Source organism: Eschrichtius robustus, chromosome 3, assembly GCF_028021215.1.
Source record: "Eschrichtius robustus isolate mEscRob2 chromosome 3, mEscRob2.pri, whole genome shotgun sequence".
In the NCBI taxonomy this organism is placed as follows: Eukaryota; Metazoa; Chordata; class Mammalia; order Artiodactyla; family Eschrichtiidae; genus Eschrichtius; species Eschrichtius robustus.
Genome location: NC_090826.1, coordinates 170,251,355 through 170,270,187, shown reverse-complemented (window position 1 = coordinate 170,270,187; position 18,833 = coordinate 170,251,355). Strand labels below are relative to the sequence as shown.

At 47.8% G+C, this 18,833-nt stretch overlaps 1 protein-coding gene across 4 annotated transcripts; it reads left to right on the top strand.

Annotated features, from left to right (window-relative positions):
• The first annotated feature begins 3,933 nt into the window (after positions 1-3,933).
• C3H1orf115 (chromosome 3 C1orf115 homolog) lies at positions 3,934-18,003 on the top strand. 4 transcript variants are annotated; one of them, XR_011073670.1, is made up of 3 exons: positions 3,934-4,306; positions 12,303-12,568; positions 16,980-18,003. XR_011073670.1 is itself a non-coding variant. In XM_068541795.1 (2 exons), exons 1-2 carry the CDS (start codon positions 4,010-4,012, stop codon positions 12,420-12,422), a joined length of 417 nt encoding a protein of 138 aa, XP_068397896.1. In that variant the 5' UTR covers positions 3,934-4,009; the 3' UTR covers positions 12,423-14,809. The 4 variants fall into 4 exon arrangements, 1 of the variants encoding a protein (XP_068397896.1); XR_011073669.1 differs by having other exon boundaries at positions 16,811-18,003; XR_011073668.1 differs by having other exon boundaries at positions 12,303-12,657; positions 16,811-18,003.
• The last annotated feature ends 830 nt before the right edge of the window (positions 18,004-18,833 follow it).

Here is an 18,833-nt window from a genome sequence, read left to right as displayed (position 1 = left end):
TTGAAGCCAGGGTGAACAAATGCTGACACTATGCTCCAATCCCCTTCCAGCCCCAGTGCTGATAAGATCAACCGCTTTGGCCTCTTGACCGTGGTGGCCCAGAAGTCTGAGGCTTGGGTTTATCAGAGGTGAGCTGGGTCTAATTTGAGCTGTGGCCCAGCCCAGCCTGGGCTCAGATGACTCTGGATGAGCTCCAAATGGTCAGCCCCTCACAGTAATCACAAGACAGGAAAAAGCTTGCTCTCTCTGGGAAAAAGAAAACAAAATTAAAAAAAAATTCTTCAGATTTCAAAGAGAAGCAATTTATGGAAGACCCTAGTTTTTACAATTGTAGTAAATTTTAGTTGTAACAGCCTTTAACTGCAGTCCCAGGCTTACATTGTATTTACCTCAAATCTCTGATCTTTATCTTTGGTGCAGAAATCCAACCCCTTAAGTGAAATAAAAATGTGCTATGCCTGACATTCCCAACTTTGCATTCACTGGGATCTGCATGAATGGGATTACCACAGATCAACCACAGATATATTTTTTAAGAAAATACTGGATTTCCCTGGTGGCACAGTGGTTAAGAATCCACCTGCCAGTGCAGGGGACATGGGTTCAATCCCTGGTCCAGGAAGATCCCACATGCCATGGAGCAAGTAAGCCCGTGCGCCACTACTACTGAGCCCGTGCGCCACAACTACTGAAGCCTGTGCGCCTAGAGCCCGTGGTCCACAAGAGAAGCCACCACAACGAGAAGCTTGTGCACCGCAACGAAGAGTAGCCCCCGCTCGCCGCGACTAGAGAAAGACCGTGCGCAGCAACGAAGACCCAACGCAGCCACAAAACAAAAAAAAGGAAAGAAAATGCTTAAAAACTTAAATGCAAATGTTAAATTTCCTCTTCCTATTATGCCATCTGTTTTTACCACCTTTTGAACTAAATGATAGTTAATGTAGAAGGCTCCAAATTTAAAATAATCTATAAAAAAAATTTTTTTTAACATGAGAAAAGGCAGGAGTAGACCACCCTCCCTTTTGGGGGTTGCCCCAAGACTGAGACTTAGCTAGGATTCAAAACTGCTCCCCCTCTCACTTTATGTTGCAGTCTTTGGAAAATTAAACCTGTTATATCTGTTGCATTGTTTATAACCAGCTCTTTTCAGCTCCAGAGACATGTTTCTTCTGGAGTCTAAGCCTACACAAATAAACTAATAGCTTTAAACAACTTTAATTCATAAAACTTCAGGTCCATAAAGATCTCTCCCTTTCCTTTTTTTTCTTTCTTTCCAAATTCACACATTTATTCCAAAACAGAAGATTAAAACATAAAACCTTTATATGTCTACAGATGGAAACTTTGTTTTCAATTAAATATCTGTAACTGTCTTATGCAAGTTATTCCAAATAAGCAATTATTTTTAAGACTCTGAGGTGTCTAAATATTTTTTTTTTTACTCACTAACTGATGATATATTTTCATGAATCTTAGCCTTCCAATGTTTCTGCTCCTTTGAAGGTCAGGCTCCTAATTCTTACCAGGAAGGAAAGATTCCTATGGATTGGCACTCAGCCCTTTCCATTCTCTTTCCTGTGAGCAGAGGCTAGGAGGTGAGCACGCCCCAGAGTCATTTGGGTCCTGGAGGGAATTTAACAAGTCAGCTTATAATCAGGTGCTTTGAAAAGCAGACTGGGCTGAAAGCCATGCTTCTGCTGTTTTTGCTTCTTCTGCTAGTAAGCCCAGCCCTGCAGGTGCTGAATTTTTCCGAGGGAGGAGAGAGGATTAACTTGAAATCAAGTTCAAGTCTCTGAGTATTACATGGAATTGGACATTGTAAGATTTAACATTATATAAACTGAGAACATATTTGCAACTTTGGGATTTTTGATTACCACAGTGAGGTCAGAAAAATTATAGGACTGCCTAAGTAGTCATGCAGAAGCAAGGGAAGCACTCTTCACACTGAATAACTTCTAAAGAGACAATGATGAGCAACGTAAAGGTGGGTTCTGATTACATCTCCTTGAGTCCTGCTTGCTCACTGATCATAGGGACAATCTAGGGATCAGTTTTCAGTTGCTCCAGTGTTTTGCTTTTTATCAGGCCAGCTAAATGTCATTGTGATATTTGAAATGTATTTTGTATGGACAAAACACACTTTCCATCCCGTGGACAATCCACCTATGTCTCCATTTATTATGTAGTCTGGGGGGGTTCTCAGAAGTCAGTTTTGCACATAGAAAAAGGACGGTTAGGGTCTGTTTTTGTTTATAAGTTAATAGTTATTTCAGTAAAGTTACAAATCCACAGGTCAAGCTTCCCATAACCTTTTAAATTCAGTGTTGTTTTATTTCACTTACAAACCTAATAGAATTTAACAGTCACTGTAAGGGGTTTTATCATTCACTTAATTATCTTAAACATTTTAAGTGACTTTTATAAACTTAATATACGTGACTTTCTTTTCAAGTACTTCAACTATGTACAGGACTATGTAATTCTTATAAATACATTAAATTAACTTATTTTTGTATTCCTTTCAAGTTAAACTTATAAGTCTAAATAAACTACTTGACTTTACATTTTACGTTGAAATCACCAGTAATTTTTGATATTCTAATATGTTAAATTATGAGTATTTTATGTACTTAGAGCAGTATAACCAAATCATTCTTAAACATATCACACATTTTAATAGTATAAAAATATCAATGAAATAATAACACATTATTTTATACTTAACTCTAAGTTTCGAAGAATTAGAAGACACTTACCCACATAAGAAAGTAAGGCATCCCAAACAGATTGAGATTCACAGTGACCTGAGAAGGCATATCTACCACAGTGATATTCTCTTTTTTTCCCCCAGAGTGATATTCTTGAAAATTGTGATTTTAATGATTACTTCATATGATATCATATGCTTGCACCAGAATTTCACCTGCCCATCCCCGTTGGTTTCCTTCACCTTTTCGCTGAAGTCAGACTGTGATTAGCACCGTGGACACACTGCTCTGTGTTTCTGAATGTTTCCTTAACATAGGCACCTAGAAAGGTCTGGCCGTTTTTCAGAACTCTTGATAAATATTTGCTGATTGCCTTTCCAAAAGCCTGTCTCCAGTTTGCGACCCATGAATATTGTATTATAACCATCCTCTCACCATACCCTCACCAGCATTGAGTATAATCTTTTTTTTTAAAATTAGTTTATTTATTTATTTATTTTTGGCTGCGTTGGGTCTTTGTTGCTGGGCGAGGGCTTTCTCTAGTTGCGAGGAGTCGGGGCTGCTCTTTCTTGAGGTGCGCTGGCTTCTCATTGCAGTGGCTTCTCTTATTGCGGAGCACGGGCTCTAGGCACGTGGGCTTTATAGTTGTGGCTCCCGGGCTCAGTCGTTGTGGCTCGCGGGCTCTAGAGGGCAGGCTCAGAAGCTGTGGCGCAGGGACTTAGTTGCTCCGCGGCATGTGGGATCTTCCTGGACCAGGGCTCAAACCCGTGTCCCCTGCACCAGCAGGCGGGTTCTTAACCACTGCGCCACCAGGGAAGTCTGAGTATAATCTTTATTACTGTCATCTTTTTCATCATCATCATCATCATCATCTCTCATCATCTCTGCCAGCTTGCACGTGTGCAAAGGAAGTCTCACTATTTGGGGTTCACTTATTTCGTTGCAAGTGTGGTTGAACGTGCTTTGCGTGTTCATCGTGCATTGAGCTTTGGAGCAACCCTCACCCCTTTGGCCGGAGGATGGGACGCTGGCGGCTGGGCCCGACCACCGGAAAGCCAGGCCTGGGTGGAGCCGCCGCCATCCCGGGCCCTAGAGCCAGGGGGCGCTGCGATCCCAAGTTTCCCATCCACCTCCCCACCACCACCGCCCCCCGCCCCGTCCGGGCTGGGCCGGGCTGGGCCGGGCTGGGCCGGGCTGGGCCGGGCTGGGCAAGGGCGGGCGGCGCGGGTGGAGGCGCAGGCTGGGCGCAAAGGTTGCTGTCTTCGTGCACCGACCTCAGCCGGAGGGCCCGCGGCACCATGACGGTGGGAGCCAGGCTTCGAAGCAAGGCGGCGAGCAGTCTCCCGCGCTGCAGGCCCCTCGCCCGGGGGCGAGGGCGGGCGGAGGGGGACGAGGAGGCGGCTGCTATCCTGGAGCATCTGGAGAGCGGGGCCGAGGCGGCGGAGAGCGGGGCGAGCGCGCAGCGCCCGGGGAGCCGGGGCGCGCGGAGGGTGCACCTCGCGGTCCTCCCCGAGCGCTACGAGCCGCTGGAGGAGCCGGCGTCGTGCGAGAAGCCCAAGAAGAGGTACCGGCAGAAGCTGAAGAAGTACGGCAAGGTAGGCATCCCACCGCCCCCACTGTCCCTTGGAGGTCGGGGAGCGCGGGGCGCCCGCCCGAGAGCTGGAGTCGGCTCCCCACAGTCTGATGGTCTCGGCCTCTCTGCGCTGCCCTGCACCCCCTCCGCCTCCCACGCGCACCCCCTTCCCGGCATTCACTCCTGGAGCCCCGAGACTGCTCACGCTGTGAACTGGGCAGTAAGGGGAAAGTGAGCTGCGGGGCGTGATAGAAATTAAATCAGAGGTTTCCCTGCGCACCGCTCCACGGCTATCCCGATGCTGGCGGGTGGGTAACTTTCCCAAGGGGTCGCTTACCCAGGTGGTTCTTGTCCTAGGTGTGTCTTCCCACTCCCTTGTGTAGTTGGTAGGACGGGAATCAGTGTCCCTATGTTACGAGTGGGAATACTGAGGGATTAGCGTGGTTAGGTGACTTGTAGAAGGTGACCCAGTTGGAAAGTAGGGAGGTACAGCCCAATTTGCCTGTCTTCCCGCAACGTCTTCTCGAGGATATCCTACTAGCTGAGAATTGTTTGGGTTATTTCTCCCAATATTCTCAAGGTGATTTCCAGGGCCTGGGAGCTCAACAGTCCGTAAGTATTCACTTGTTGAATCTGCTTTTCTCCCAGACAGCTATCTGTGTACTCAGCAAACCTACTGTCATTTGCATGGGGGTAGGTGGGAGAGAGAGAGAGACAGAGGGAGAAAGAGAGAGAATATGAACATGGGACAAGACGGCAGTTTCCTCCTCAGAGATCAAAGCCCCAAAGCAGTTCCCAGGTGCTTTGGCCTGGAAACACTTGAAGCTACTATTGCCTCTGGTCCCTGGGACTGGACAAGGCCGCCCAGAAGATAATCACAAAACTCATTCTATCCTGGCCAAAGGGCAGGGGCCCCATCTGATATATCATCCAGTCCTCCGGTGACCTCTTATCATACCTGAAACCGACGTCGCCACACCTAGAAACTTAGCTTTATCATCTTCTTTAAAGGTATGTCAGCAGCTTTGGGAACAGTAAACAAGCAGGCAGTGGTATAGTATATTAATAAAAACTATAAAGTTGGGACTTTCAGGCTTAGAGTCATGCTAGGGTGAATCATCCTTCTTCCTGGTCCCAGCTGATCACAAAAAAAAAAAAAGCCATCATTTGCCTCTCAGTTGGTGAACTGATAATGTGGAAATCTCAGCTCAGAGGCTGGCTGAGCTGAAGATGCTTTGAGGGTTCTCACTATGTGCCAGGCGTTGTGCTGAGCACTAGAGACACAAAAATGGATAGGATGCAGTCCTGCCCTAGAGGAGGCCACAGCCTCCCAGGGAGACGCTGCCATATGGGGCACGACCACGGAGCTGCATGGGGAGAGCCTGGGCAGTTCATCTTCAGGGATGAGGTTGTAAAGTCAGGGAAGTTTTCAAATCAATGGTGACATGGAAACTGGGCACAGAAGGATGAGTCAAGGTTTCACAGGTTAATGAAGAGGTACTAGTTCACACCCGCTAGCATAGCTATTATTAGGGAAAAAGAAAACAGAAAGTAGCAAGTGTTGGAGAGGATGTGGAAAATCGTAATTCTTGTGCATTGCTGGTGGAAGTGTAAAATGGGGTAGCTGCCGTGGAAAACAATTTGGCAGTTCCTCAAAAAATTAAACACACAACTGCCCTATGATCCAGCAATTCCACTCCTAGGTACATACCCAAAAGAATTGAAAATAGATACTCAAACAAATACATATGGACATGTTCACAGCAGCATTATTCACAATAGCCAAAGAGTGGCAACAACCCAAATGTCCATCAATTGATAAATGGATAAACAACATGTGGTCCATACACACAATGGAATACTATTCAGCCGTAAAAAGGAAGGAAGTACACGGCAGACACACAAGGTCACATATCGCATGTATGATTCCATTTATATAAAATACCCAGAATAGGTAAATCCAGAGAGGCAGAAGGCAGATGGGTGGTTGCCAGGGACTGAAGGGAAGGAGAAATGCAGAGCGACTGCTTAATGCGTGTGGGTTTGCCTTTGGGGACGATGAAAATATTTTGGAAGTAGATAGAAGTGGTGCTTGCATAACACTGTGAATGTGCTCAATGCCATTGAGTTGTTCACTTGACAATGGTTAATTTTTACATTATGTGAATTTCACCTCACCTAAAAAAAAAAAAAGAATCTCACCAGATAAAGAAGGGGTGGCATCCAAGGCGGAGGGCAGAGTGCTAGCAGAGATGAGGCAGGTGAGAGCTCTGGAGTGAGTGTTACATGCTAGTTCAATAGACCAGGAGGCCAGGCGAGGACGCTGTCATGTTGGAGTTGGATGTGCCCTTTCTGCCCTTCAACTTCCACTTTCTTGATGGCGACCAAGAAGGTCGACATCTAAGCTCCAACATGGAGGAAGCAGATGGTCCACCCTTCTTTGTTGAAAATCCATGAGAATAGCCAAGTCTCCGCTAGAAACGTGGGGAGGTGACTTTCCCTGCTTTGGTCACCAGGTGAAATTTTATTGCTCTTGGGCCATTGGAATAAGGAATGACCTGCAAACAGCACAACCTGGTTAAGGAATGGCTTTTCCTTCAAGAAAGGGTGAATAAAGTTCCTTTTTATCTGTTAACCGCTGAAATCCTTCACCCAAGTCCCTTCCTGCTTCTATTTAAAGAAAGGTGTTCGGCTTTTGTGAACTGTCCTAGGATAGGCTCCCCTTCCCCTGCTGCCCCTTGGCCCCAAGCAGGGTCGACCCAATGCTGTGCCGGGTCCAGTCTCTGGCGGGAACCTCTGGGCTCGAAAGGCTGGGTGCCTGGGACTCTTGGCGGTCAGTGGCCCCAGTTGATTTTTAAGTAATGATGTGAGTGTTCAGATGGGCAGGAGTTGCTGGGAGAGTGCTGTTTGCTGGGTGCAGGCAAGGGGAAAGGGTGTGGGTTTGCTGTGCTCTTACAGGCTGCCGGGTGCTCTGTTGCACATACGATGCACAGTAACCCTGAATCTTCTCAACGACCTTAGAAAGCCATGGACTCCCATTATGCAGTGAAGGCAACTGGAGTTTCAGGAAGTTAAGCTCTTTGTTGAAGGCCACACAGCTAGAGCAGCAGAGCGGGGAGTCAGCAGTCTCCCCTGGCCCCTGCCTGTTCAAAAACAGTTAGGGTGGAGGGAGAAGGGGGGTGAGGGAACCAAACCCCAAACTTAGCTTCAAATAGGAGGTCGCCTTTCCCAGGCACCTCTGAGAGCCACAAGAAGAAGTGCAGATAAGGAAAGTTATTAAATTTTGTTACTCAGGCAGCTAGGAGGGGGCTGGAGAGGGGAAACACAGGGTGTGGAATAAACTTGAGCTCAAGAGGAAGAAAAATGTCCCACGTCTAAGTAGGGGGTTAGGACAGGGGCCCTGGAGCCAGACTGCCAGGCGCCAGCTGTGCTCAGCCTCCTACTGTGTGTGTGACCTTGAGCTCTGCCCTCCTCTCTGCCTCGGTTTCCTCATCTGTCACATAGGCTAATACTAGGGCTGTGGTAAGGAGTAAATGAGTTAGTCCATGTACAGGTCTTGGAACGCACCTGGCATATGGCGAGGGTCCTGTAATTGTTGTTGGCTGTTATCTAAGGGGATGGAGGAGAGGTCCCATATGACTGTTTCTTCTCTGATCAGTTTTTAATGAGCTCTAACTCAGAAAAAAAATCAGCTTCTGTAGCTGACAGCCCACCTCAGCTTTGTGCCTGGGTCCTGACCAAATTTCACAAGGGAAGACTCGATTTTTATACTTGGGGGAAAGGGATCTTTGTTGAGAGCTGGTTCCCTTTTGGAAACTGGGGGCGGGGACAGGGAATCCCTGACATCTTTGGGGTTACCCGGGAACCCCCAGAAAAGCCTCACTCCCTATATTACTTTGCCTGTAACAGATTACCACAAATATAGTGATTTAAGGCAACACAAATTTATTCTTCTACAGTTCTGGAGGCTAAAAGTCATCTTCCCTGAGCTACAGTCAACAGGCTGGTTCCTTCTGGAGGCTCCAGAGGAAAACCCTTTCTTTGCTCTTTTCAGCTTCCAGAGGTCCCCTCCTCCATCTTCAGGGCCAGTGGCACAGCATCTGCAAATCTCTTTCTCTCTGTCCCTCTGCTTCTGGCACTGCATTGCCTTCTCTCCGACTCCTCCTGCCTCCCTTTTGTAAGGGTGGTTGTCTTTATTTGGATCTTTATAAAGATATAAGAATCCTTATAATGATTGGGGCCCCCTGGATAATCCATGGTAGTCTCCCCAATTCAAGATCCTTCATTAAATCACATCCACAAAGTCCCTTTTGCCATATGAGGTAACATGTTCACAGATTCTGGGGATTAGGACATGGGCATCTTGAGGGGAGGGCATTATTCAACCTACCACACTGTCCCATGATCCCCCAGGCCCCTCTGCCCCTCTGAGAGATTATGTGGATTGAAACTCTACTCGGATCAAAAGATTTCAAAATCTGCTCCCTCCAATGACACTGAAATGGTCGGTGATATTTTACATTTCTTTGCATCACATTTCTCAAATCTGTGTTTTGACTGTGTTCTAGCTAATGAGCTATTTTAGTAACTTTTTTTTTTCTCATTTGCAAAGATGAAGTGACAAGCAGTTTTTTAAAATAGCAGGCTGAGGGAAATGGATGTACAAATACCCAAAATGTCAAGTTTAATGCAGGCCATCCATGATTCTAGGGGCTTGGCTTATAAAGGATGCTCTGAACTGTTAATACTCACTCCAGGAGGACAGTTTTTGTCGTTGTTGTTATTTCTAACAGGTACGTAAAATTCTCCCACGGAATCTTATTACACATTTATAGAGATGTTTCTCTTAGCGGCGTCACCGCCTCCCTGCCCCCAACACACACCCTAATGTCCCATTGGGAAGTTGACGAGGCAGTGTCCTGGGAATCAGTGTCTAAAGAGGCCATCAGAGTTACCTTCCTCTCCCAGAGCTCCTCCTTTGGCCTGAGAACAACCAGAGGAAACACCCGGGCCCTTCCTGGATGCTGGGCATACAGTACTGAGCACGGCCTCTTCTGTTATCCTGAGGTCTCTGAAAGCTGACGTAAGCCCGAAATCATAGGAAAGTACGGTCTTAAGAAAGTTTCCTGAACAGATAACAAAATATCTTAGATTTCAAAATTACCACCACACACGTAAATTACTGCAGAATAAAAAGAGGCAAAGGTTATTTTCCAATAAAGATAGCTGACCTTTGGGAGCACTCCTACTGCCTGCATCTGGTGCCAGGCACTGTTCTAAGGGCTTTCCTTGCGTAAACCTTTTTAATCCTCTTCACCCAACGAGGTGGTTACTAAATATGCCCATTTTATAGGTGAGGAAACTGAGGCCAATGAAAATTAAATAAGCGATTGGGCTGGAATTTAAGCCCAGGCCGCAAGCAATCAACGGCAAGGTTACGTACTGCCTTCCTTAAAGAAGGGAAGTGTATGCGGGGAGTAAGGACACAGGCCCTAAAGTGAGATTTCTTTGGGATTGAACTTCAGCCCTGCCTCTTACCAGCTGTATATGATATGGATAAATTTAACTCCTTGGTGCATCCTTCTTGTTGAAGCCTGATAGCCAAAGGCCTCTAGGAATGCACTAGTAGCCAGTCCAAGTTAGATCTGTCTGTTTGTTGCAGCAAGGAAGAGTGTATGCCAGAGGAATCATGAGGCCTCAAAAAGTAGAGCCCTCAAAAAAAATAAAAAATAAAAAAAGTAGAGCCCTCAAGTAGAGAACTGAATATTTGAGTCTGAGCCGAAGATATAAATATGGGATTTATCAGCATACAGGAAATACTTAAAGTCATTGGAAATGGATGAGACCACCTGTGGAGAGATTATAGCCCAAAATATTTTTTTAAATAAAAAATAAAGAACAGGACTGAACAACTCCAACATTTTAAAGTTTGGTAGAAGGGAAAGAGAGCTGAGGAGGGCCATAAAAAAGAATGAAATAATGCCATTTGCAGCAACATGAATGGACCTAGAGATTATCATACTAAGTGAAGTAAGTCAGACAAAGACAAATATCACATAATGCCACTTAAATGTGGAATCTAAAAAAAGATACAAATGAACTTACTTACAAAACAGAAATAAAGTCACAGGCATAGAAAACAAACTTACCAAAGGGGAAAGGGGGGCGGGGAGGGATAAATTAGGAATTTGGGATTAACAGATATACACCACTGTTTATAAAATAAACAACAAGGACCTACCGTATAGCACAGGGAACTATATTCAATATCTTGTAATAACCTATAATGGAAAAGAATCTGAAAAAGAATATATACATGTATGTATATATATATGTATATGAATAACTGAATCGTTTTGCTGTACACCTGAACCATTGTAAATCAACTATATTTCAATTAAGAATTATTTTTAAAAAAGAAAGCTGAGGAGGGGCTTCATGTGAGGTAAGGGAAAACCAAGAGAATATGGAGTCAAAGAGGCCAAATGAGTGTCTCATGAAGTTTGTCCAAAGCTGTTGAGAGTCAGGGGGAAGACAGAAAAATGCTCATTGGCTCAGGCAGCATGGCGGTGGCAGATGGCCATGACCAAGCAGTCCTGGATGGGTCAGGGTAGGGGAAGAGGGAATAAGAAGGGAGGAAGTGGAAGCTGTATGTGCAGATGGCACTTTCCACTGGTTTGCCGTGAAGGAGAGCAGAGACCCAGTCAGGACCTAGAGAAGGGTATGGAGTCAAGGGGACAGCTGAGCATATTTGTAAGCTGATAGGAATGATCCAATGGGGAGGAAGAGGATGGTGATATTGGAGAAGGGAAAGCTGAAGGCAAGGTGAGAGAGGGTACCAACAGCAAGTGTCAAGGGAATGGCCTTGGGGGAAGAGGGCCATTTTCTCTACTGGGACACCGGCAAGGTGGGAGGAGAAGCTGGGGCAGGTGTAGACAGTGGTAGAGGATGAACGGGTTCCCTAATGACTTCTGAGTCAGTGAGAGATGAAGTGGGATCATCTAATGAGGGTATGGACACTGTGTGTGTTTCTCTGTGTGCACTGGGGGCAGAGAGGCTTGTGGAGAAAGGAAAAGGTAAGAAGTAATATCTGGGAGAGAGGGACAGTCAGCCTACTGGACTGACAGACTAGGCTGGCCAGGCAGTGTTGGAAGTCAAAGGGAGGTTTGTGATTGTGATCAGGGATTTTAAGTGGTTATTGGAGTTGGAAAAATCGAGGGTGTAGAGACAAGATGTGTGATGATGTCCAGGTCACCTACATGGATGTTGTGGTCACGGAGAAGGATGACAGAAGTTGGGGGTGGAGAGAGAAAGGGGGAGGGGCAAAAGCACAGTCAGTGTCAGTCGGTGGTGGTGGTCTTCATTTTTCCGTTGCGATTCCACTTGAATCCCTTGGATGCCCTCAGTCTAGCACCAGGCCTTGAAGAGGAGGAGGAGGAAGAGTGGATACCAAGAAAGAAAGGCCCAGTCCTTACCCTCAAGGAGTGTAGAATTGTATCGGGAACCCAAGACTTCCGCGGATGCAGCAAGGACAGAGCAGTAGGAGATTTTAAAGACACAAATGTGGGTCAGAAAGGGGTGTGCCCTGGAGGCAGAGGGAGGACTGCGTGGGCTTTCAGATCAGGTGAATGACGGAAAACTCTCGACCCGGCCTTCAGCAGATCCAGCAACTTAGCTGGAACAGAAGAGAATGGGCTTCGGTTTAAAAAATACAACAAAACTGGTTTGGTTTTAAAAGCAGCAGCTTTACTGCTGTTTCCAAGAAGATCTCTGAAGGATCTGGAAACACACGGGGCTGGAAAGCCCTTCTCAAGGTGCCGGTGTCTGTTCTGAGCCCCCCAGTGTTCGTATGATGGGGTCGGGCGTGGGACGCCAGAGAGCTGAGAAAAGGCTAGCTGGCTCCTTTGCCCTGGGAAGATGAGGCGAAATGATTCTTTATGTGTGGCACCACTGTGCATGGAAGATTACAAAGTTGCCTCGCCTAACCCTTTGCTTTTCTCTTCTGTTCTTAAAAACAGAACGTTGGGAAGGTTATCACCAAAGGATGCCGCTGCATCGTGGTCGGCCTGCAGGGATTCGCCGCTGCCTACTCCGCCCCGTTCGGCGTGGCCACCAGCGTGGTGTCGTTTGTCCGCTAGTTCGGGAGCCGCCTGGGCAGATGCCACGGGAGGGGCTGGAAGCTTCTGTTCCGGGAACAGCGCGCATCCAGGAGCATTCCGGACTTGAACTCACAAAATCCTCGGAAGAAAGAAGACGTCTTGGTTGAATTGGATGAGTGTTTCGCGTGAGTCATCCCCATCCGTCTGCTGAGCTTTCCACGTGTCTGGGACACAGGTGGCCCTGGTGGACAATCCCGCAGAGAATTAGGCTGAGGTCAGGCTTGGGATTAGGAGTAGTTCGCTAAAACCGGGGCTGCCCGTGAAGGGGGCGGGGGCTGGTGTGGAGACAAACACTTGACAGAAGTCCGCGCTCTGGGTGGGTGGCGGAGTGGTGATTGGGGACAGGGATGGGGGATTTGGATCTGCAGTGAGCCGAGTTGCTCGATTCTGGAAAGCTCACAGGCTGACAGGGCTCCCAGCCCTTAGCTGCTTCGGTTCTGAGCACACCCAAGGAGCTGTTTGTTCCTGAAGTCATCCCCCCATCTCCTTCCTGTACCCCTTGGCCACCAGGAGTTTTAATTACAGGCTTGAGAAGAAGGAAGGAAGAAAAACCTCTTTGAAGGCTATGATGCTTTGAAAGCTGTGTTGACCATGTGTCATGACTGTTTCAAGTAGATGAAGACTTGTCACTTTCACCTTCTCTGACATGAATGTGGAGGTGGTGTGAGGGTGGGAGGATCAGCAAGTTCAGGTGCAGGTTGTTTGAGGGAGAGAGCGCTCCCGAGGGCTGCCGGGCCCAGTCCAGCCCAGTCCAGCCCAGTCCAGCCCAGCCACATGGAGCTGGCCAGACTCCCCTGCAGGCAGATGGCTGGCTGAGGTCGTGGGCCTCCTGACTCAGCTGCCTGCGGTGCCATCAGCCCCCTCGTCCTCGACATCAAGCCGACGAAGCGTGCTCTCTCTGGGGAGAGAGGGAGGTGCTGTACCTGGAAATGAAAGTGTATGATTTAGAGAAGGAACCAGAAAGTAGGAGACAGGTACGAAGGAAGCGGAAGAAGGATGCTGGGCGAGAGAAGCGGAAGCACAGGTGCCAGGTCTGCATTATCAGCGTTGGAAAATCTTAGGCTCTGGGCGGGGTCCAGGGGAGGCTGGGTGGCCAGAGACGCCGTGCTGGTGCTTCCAGACCCTCTGAGGCCTGTGAGCTCACACTGGCTGCCTTTGGAGCAGCCTTTCCTCTTCTGTGCTGCCCAGTTTGACATCATCTCAGCTGGACTCAAAGTTAGGGCGGGCGAGGGTCCTGGGCCTGGAGGGTGACCCCTGAACTGCCACTGGACCATCGGACGGGGGGGTGCCCGCTGCCAACCTCCACGATAGGCCCCTGTTCTGACCTGGTTTCCAGAATGTCCTGAAGTCCAAAATAGTTATTACGGACCAGTCTGCAGGATTGGAGGCAACACCTGCTTGTTGCCCCGTGAAGTTTCCCGGGGCAGGGAAATTAGGGCTCCGTGCTCATGCGTCACCCATCAAACCCAGCCAGGTGGCACCGGGAAGTGGAGAAGGTTGGAAGACAGACAGATGGACAGCAAGAGGAACGAGTGGAGGGGAGCGTTGTAGCCGTGAAGCTAGATTGTGCTTCACGTTCTGGAGGCTCATGTTGAACATGAACTTGGACCCAATTCCTGCATCATTAATATCGGTGAGGAAAAGAGAAGACAAATGGTCTTGCTTTAGCTCAAATGATGAGAGTTGAGGATGGCACATTTTCACGCATGTACGATAACTATAGCGTGCCTGGCCACACTGGGAGTCAGGGAAAAGAGGCGACGTCTGTGGAAGAAAAAGCAAAGCATCGGCTGGTGGGAAAGAGAGTCAGGCCTGTGCGACCTGCTGGTCACAGGAAAGGCAGACGGGAGCAAGGAGCCTGTGTGGGTTTGGAGGACGCATTCCCGCTGGCCCAGTGCTGCTGGCCTGCCCCCAGAGAAGCCCGTTGAGTCTCCCAGGGGACGTAGAAGTGTGACCTGGGAGGGACGAGAGCGGCTGAAGCCTGTCCAAGGGAGAATCGCCCCCCCCCACCCCCAAATTAGAGACATTATAAGACCAAGCACGTTTGGCCCTCACGTTTTAGAATTCTGGTTAAGAATTAACCCAGAAGTTTCAAAAGTCAAAACCTCGCAGGGATGGTCCCGGGAGCCAGGTCCGTGCGCACAGAAGATGAACTGCTCTAAACTGTCACTCAGCTGAGTTGTCATTTCCCCCGAGACAAGGCGCCCATGCCGCAGATTACCTTTTTGCCTCTTCTGTCTCTTTAGTTTTTAAAAAAATATATCAGCAACCACACCCTACTAAAAAGTGAGTTAGAACTTTCCCTTGACACGATTGACCAAGAGGCTTCTTTTGTATGCTTTTCTTCCGTATTCTGTAAATAAAAGGCCCAATTTGTCTAATGTTTCTGTGCGTGAAGAGTTTTTCACCCCTTCATGCAGTGGGGGACACCTCCCTGGCGGGCCCGCAGCAGGAGCCCAGTGCTGCTCCCCAAGACCAAGGGGAGGGACAGGGGCCCTGACTCACTGGGGACTCAGCTTGGGTGTTAAAGGGAGACTGTCCTCCGGAGAACGGGTGTCAGTGTGCAGGAGCCTCAGCTCATGCATTTGTTAATAACGAAGGTTTGCAGAACCTCTGATTTGGATCTAGAGAGTCTAGTGTGTGGCCAGGAAGCTGCATTTTCCACAAGCAGCCTAGAAGATTCTGAAGCAGCTGTTGCTCTGCCTGAGCTGGGAAATGCTGGACCCAGGGGCTGCTGCAGGTTGCGTTGGTCAGTGGGCTCCAAGGTGGGACCTCAGGTCAGCCAGGTGCCAGCCCCAGCTGGGCACGCATAGGATGCCCGCTCACTGAGCCTTACAGAAGCTTCTGGAATTGCTGTCAGATTATCCACCCAGGCAGGGTTGGGGCCACGTGTGTCAACCAACCTTTAGGCTTAGGACAAAGCAGAAGCTATGTCCCTGATGTCTTCAGCTGCCCTGGAATCACCCCTACTGTCCCCCTGCTCAGCACCTGTGCTTTGTCAGAGAAGCTCCAGCTGGTGGTGTCCGTCACCAAGAAGTACCCCGAAGCAGGACTTGAACTCAGACCTCCCCCTCGCATCCACCAATAGTCCTCCTGGGCATGGCAGTGCCCTCAGCAGAAAGTGCTTGTGGGGCTGGGAAGCCATCAATGCAATTTTAGATTCAGACGGTTGCTGTGACAGGTTTTGCACCTGTGATGTCCCCCTGCCCCTCTGCAGGAGCAGAGACGAACTGAATTTAACTTTGTGATGCCATCATCCCCAAAATGTTGTGAAAACTTTATAGATTTTCCTGTAAACTTATTTTATAATACAAACTATACCCAAAGTTAAAGAAAAACAAAAACAAAACAAAACAAAAAACAAAACAAAACAAAACAAAAGCGAATGCCCTCAGCATCCTTGTACAGGCTGCATTTGAGAAGTTCCGTGATTTTGCCAAATGCCCACATGGTTCCTGAGTTAAAAAAATCTCAAATTCCCTTGACCATTCATGGAGAAATGGGGAAAAATTAATAATACATGGGATCGTGGTTTTTTTAGAGGCAAAGTTGTTTTTGAGCCAAACCACTCTATCGTAGCCAAAGGGAAAGAAGGTCTCTTCAGGTTTTTTAGAAGGCTCACTGCTAGATCCTGGTGGGTACACAAACCACACAGGAGCGGAGGCAGAGAGGGGAGAGGAACGGAGGAGGAAAATAGAGGCTTGCTTGCCTGACGCGCCCCAGGGGTGCCTGGTGCCTTTCACCCTGCAGCTCCATCTAGAGACAGAAGTTAGGATCAGAACTCAGCACCTTCAAGCACTGGCTTTGCTTTTTTTAAAAGGTGTTTCTCAGGTGATTCCTCTTGCACAATCTGTTGACAAGGCTCTAAACAAATGTATCTGGTTCAAAGCAGACAAAAGAATCAGAGCAAAAGTGATGACAGACACAGAGCTGAGAGGTCACACTTCCCTTTGCTTGCCCTGTAATTCCAGAGTAAACCACTTCCACACAGACTAGCTTTCTTCATTGAAGATGAAGGGAGATTACTTGTTTTTGTTTTGCTTCCTATGGAAGATGTTTATAATTGCTGCAGAAGTAGAAAGTGGTGATATAACCTTTCTTTTCCTTTTTTTTTTTGCGGGGAGACTTACCCATTGGAAAAACCCTTTACTTGTTTATCTTCTTTAATCATTGAAAGAATCCCGAGTTAGGTATTATAATGCCTGCAGGCACGGAGCTAGGAAGTAGAGACACTTTATGTTGTAGAGGATGATTCGTGTATTTGGAGATCTTTGGAGTTGAGGAGAAAATGGCATCTAAGTGATTTATGCACTTTTCTTCATCACCTCATTTTTCCGTACAAAATCAGACTTGAATTTGTCTTTCAGTGTTTTCACTTCAATAAATCAGTGAGCCACTCCTGTGATCGGCCCCCATTCTACCTGCTCCCCCTGGTCATGGCTCTGCTGCACGTAGGATCAGAGAGGGAAGCCAAGATGCAGCAAACATCTACTAGATTCAAGGCTGTCAAGAAAAAAATGTTGCCTGTCGTTCCAGTTCTACAAGGATCAAGCCATTAACCACTGCAGTCACCCAACCACAGTGCCCCTGAGGGGAATTCAGGATGCAGAGAGACAAGAAGCATTCTGCGCGTTGGATATACTGGCCCTCGACTAGTTCAGATGCACACCTAAGGAAAAATTTCAGTGACCCAAGATTCTTGCATCTTCTCCGAGATAGAAAAACACTAAAATCATTAACTTGAGATGTCTATTCTTTGTGATCAGCAGTCATCCTTTTATGCTTGACTGCATGTTTTCCCCAGCCAAAAAAAAAAAAGTGCATATATTTTTTGTTTGTTCTTTAACTTGGAATTTTAAGTATGTACATAAATAGCAACATGAGAATGAGGAGTTCTAAGGCTTATTCGTTATCTCTAGGTGAAAGAATTTCAGATGAGTCCACTTGTAGTAGTGATACTTGTAGCGTCACTCACGATAACAGAGGCCTAGCATAGCTTTTTCTGGCTCCCATCTTACCTCTTGTTCGGCTGCAGGCCGACAAGCCTTGTACTTGCCCAGCCTTGAGACCGAAGACAGAGCCTGAAGTCAGTGACAGAGACATCAGTGGTTTAATGGCTGGGGGAATGTCTGAAGCAAGGTCCTGGGGTGACACCCTACTGTGTACAGCAGAGAGTGGGCAGGACAAGGCGGCAGCCTTCACTCCCGGGGGCAGGGGGAGTTTACCAGTTACAGGGGGAATTATGTCAGGTTGGCCCCGTGGTTACCAGGGAAACCAGCAGAGCGGCATGCCCTTTACTTCCCCTTTGATAAGCTGTTAGGAACAATCATTAGCTGGGACCTGGGGCAAGTATGTAGGAAGGTCAGTCCTGTGAGTAGGCTGTAGGTGGAGCAGGCACTGGGCCAGCGGGAGGTTGGGGGGATGTACAGAGAGGAAGAGAACAGCCATCTTGAGTGGCCTGACCATACACCTCTTCAGAGCAGTTCCTCAGAGCTAGCTGAGAGGCTGTTTCCCAGGCTATAGTCCTCAGTAAGATCCCCGAATAAATCATAACTCACAACTTTCGCTTTTTGTGTTTTTCTTTCAGTCAGTAAGGCATTGTGCTGGGTGGCTTGATGACATCAGTTTAATTCTCAATTTCATCTACTTCTCATTAACAAAGTCAACAAGATAGATATTATTATCTGGGTTTTATAGATGAGGAAACAGAAGCTGAGGGAAGGTAGGGAATTCCGCTCCAATGCGATGGCCAGGAGGCCTGAAACCAGGGCCCACAGCTTTACTTTTTCTGCCCGTTTCAGCTGCCTCTCATTCCCTTTCCTCTCAGGCTCCTGTTACCACTGGCAACCATGAGGAAGAGCGACGCTTTAAATGGAATTACATCCAATGAGCGTTCCTGGTTCCAATATTATCATCCAAGTAGTTAGAAATCCTCCAAAAAAAGACTCGAGGTGCTTACCTGCCCATCACACTCTGGATTTTTGAGATGCTGAGATTGCTTAGCTGCTGCTTTGCCATGGTCAAGGCGCAGAGCAAGGGGACGTGGGGCTGGGCTGGGGAAGGGATCTGTGACCCCAAGTCAGTTTGGTTGCATTTACTTTATTTTGCCAAACTTGCTTAGCGTGATTCCTGCAGCCTCAGCTACTATTCCCGTTGACTGGTAACTGTGCTTCCATGCAGCCGGCACTTTCTTGTTCATCCCAGGGTCCCGGGCCCACGTGCCAAAGCCCCAAGGCTAGGAGGAAGCCACCCTGCAGGATAGGAACAGCACTGGCACCCACAACCTGGCTTCAAATCCTCCAGCCCTGTGACCCCGGGAGCAAGTTGGGGAGCAAGGTCCCCAACTCCTTTGAATTTCAGGATTTGGTTTAGTTTCCTTTGAAAAGTAGA

Excerpts from the sequence above, each read along its gene's own strand:
- C3H1orf115 (XM_068541795.1), top strand. The coding sequence starts at position 4,010 with ATGACGGTGGGAGCCAGGCTTCGAAGCAAGGCGGCGAGCAGTCTCCCG. Across the intron at positions 4,307-12,302 it reads AGCTGAAGAAGTACGGCAAG|AACGTTGGGAAGGTTATCAC; the intron begins GTAGGCATCCCA and ends TCTTAAAAACAG.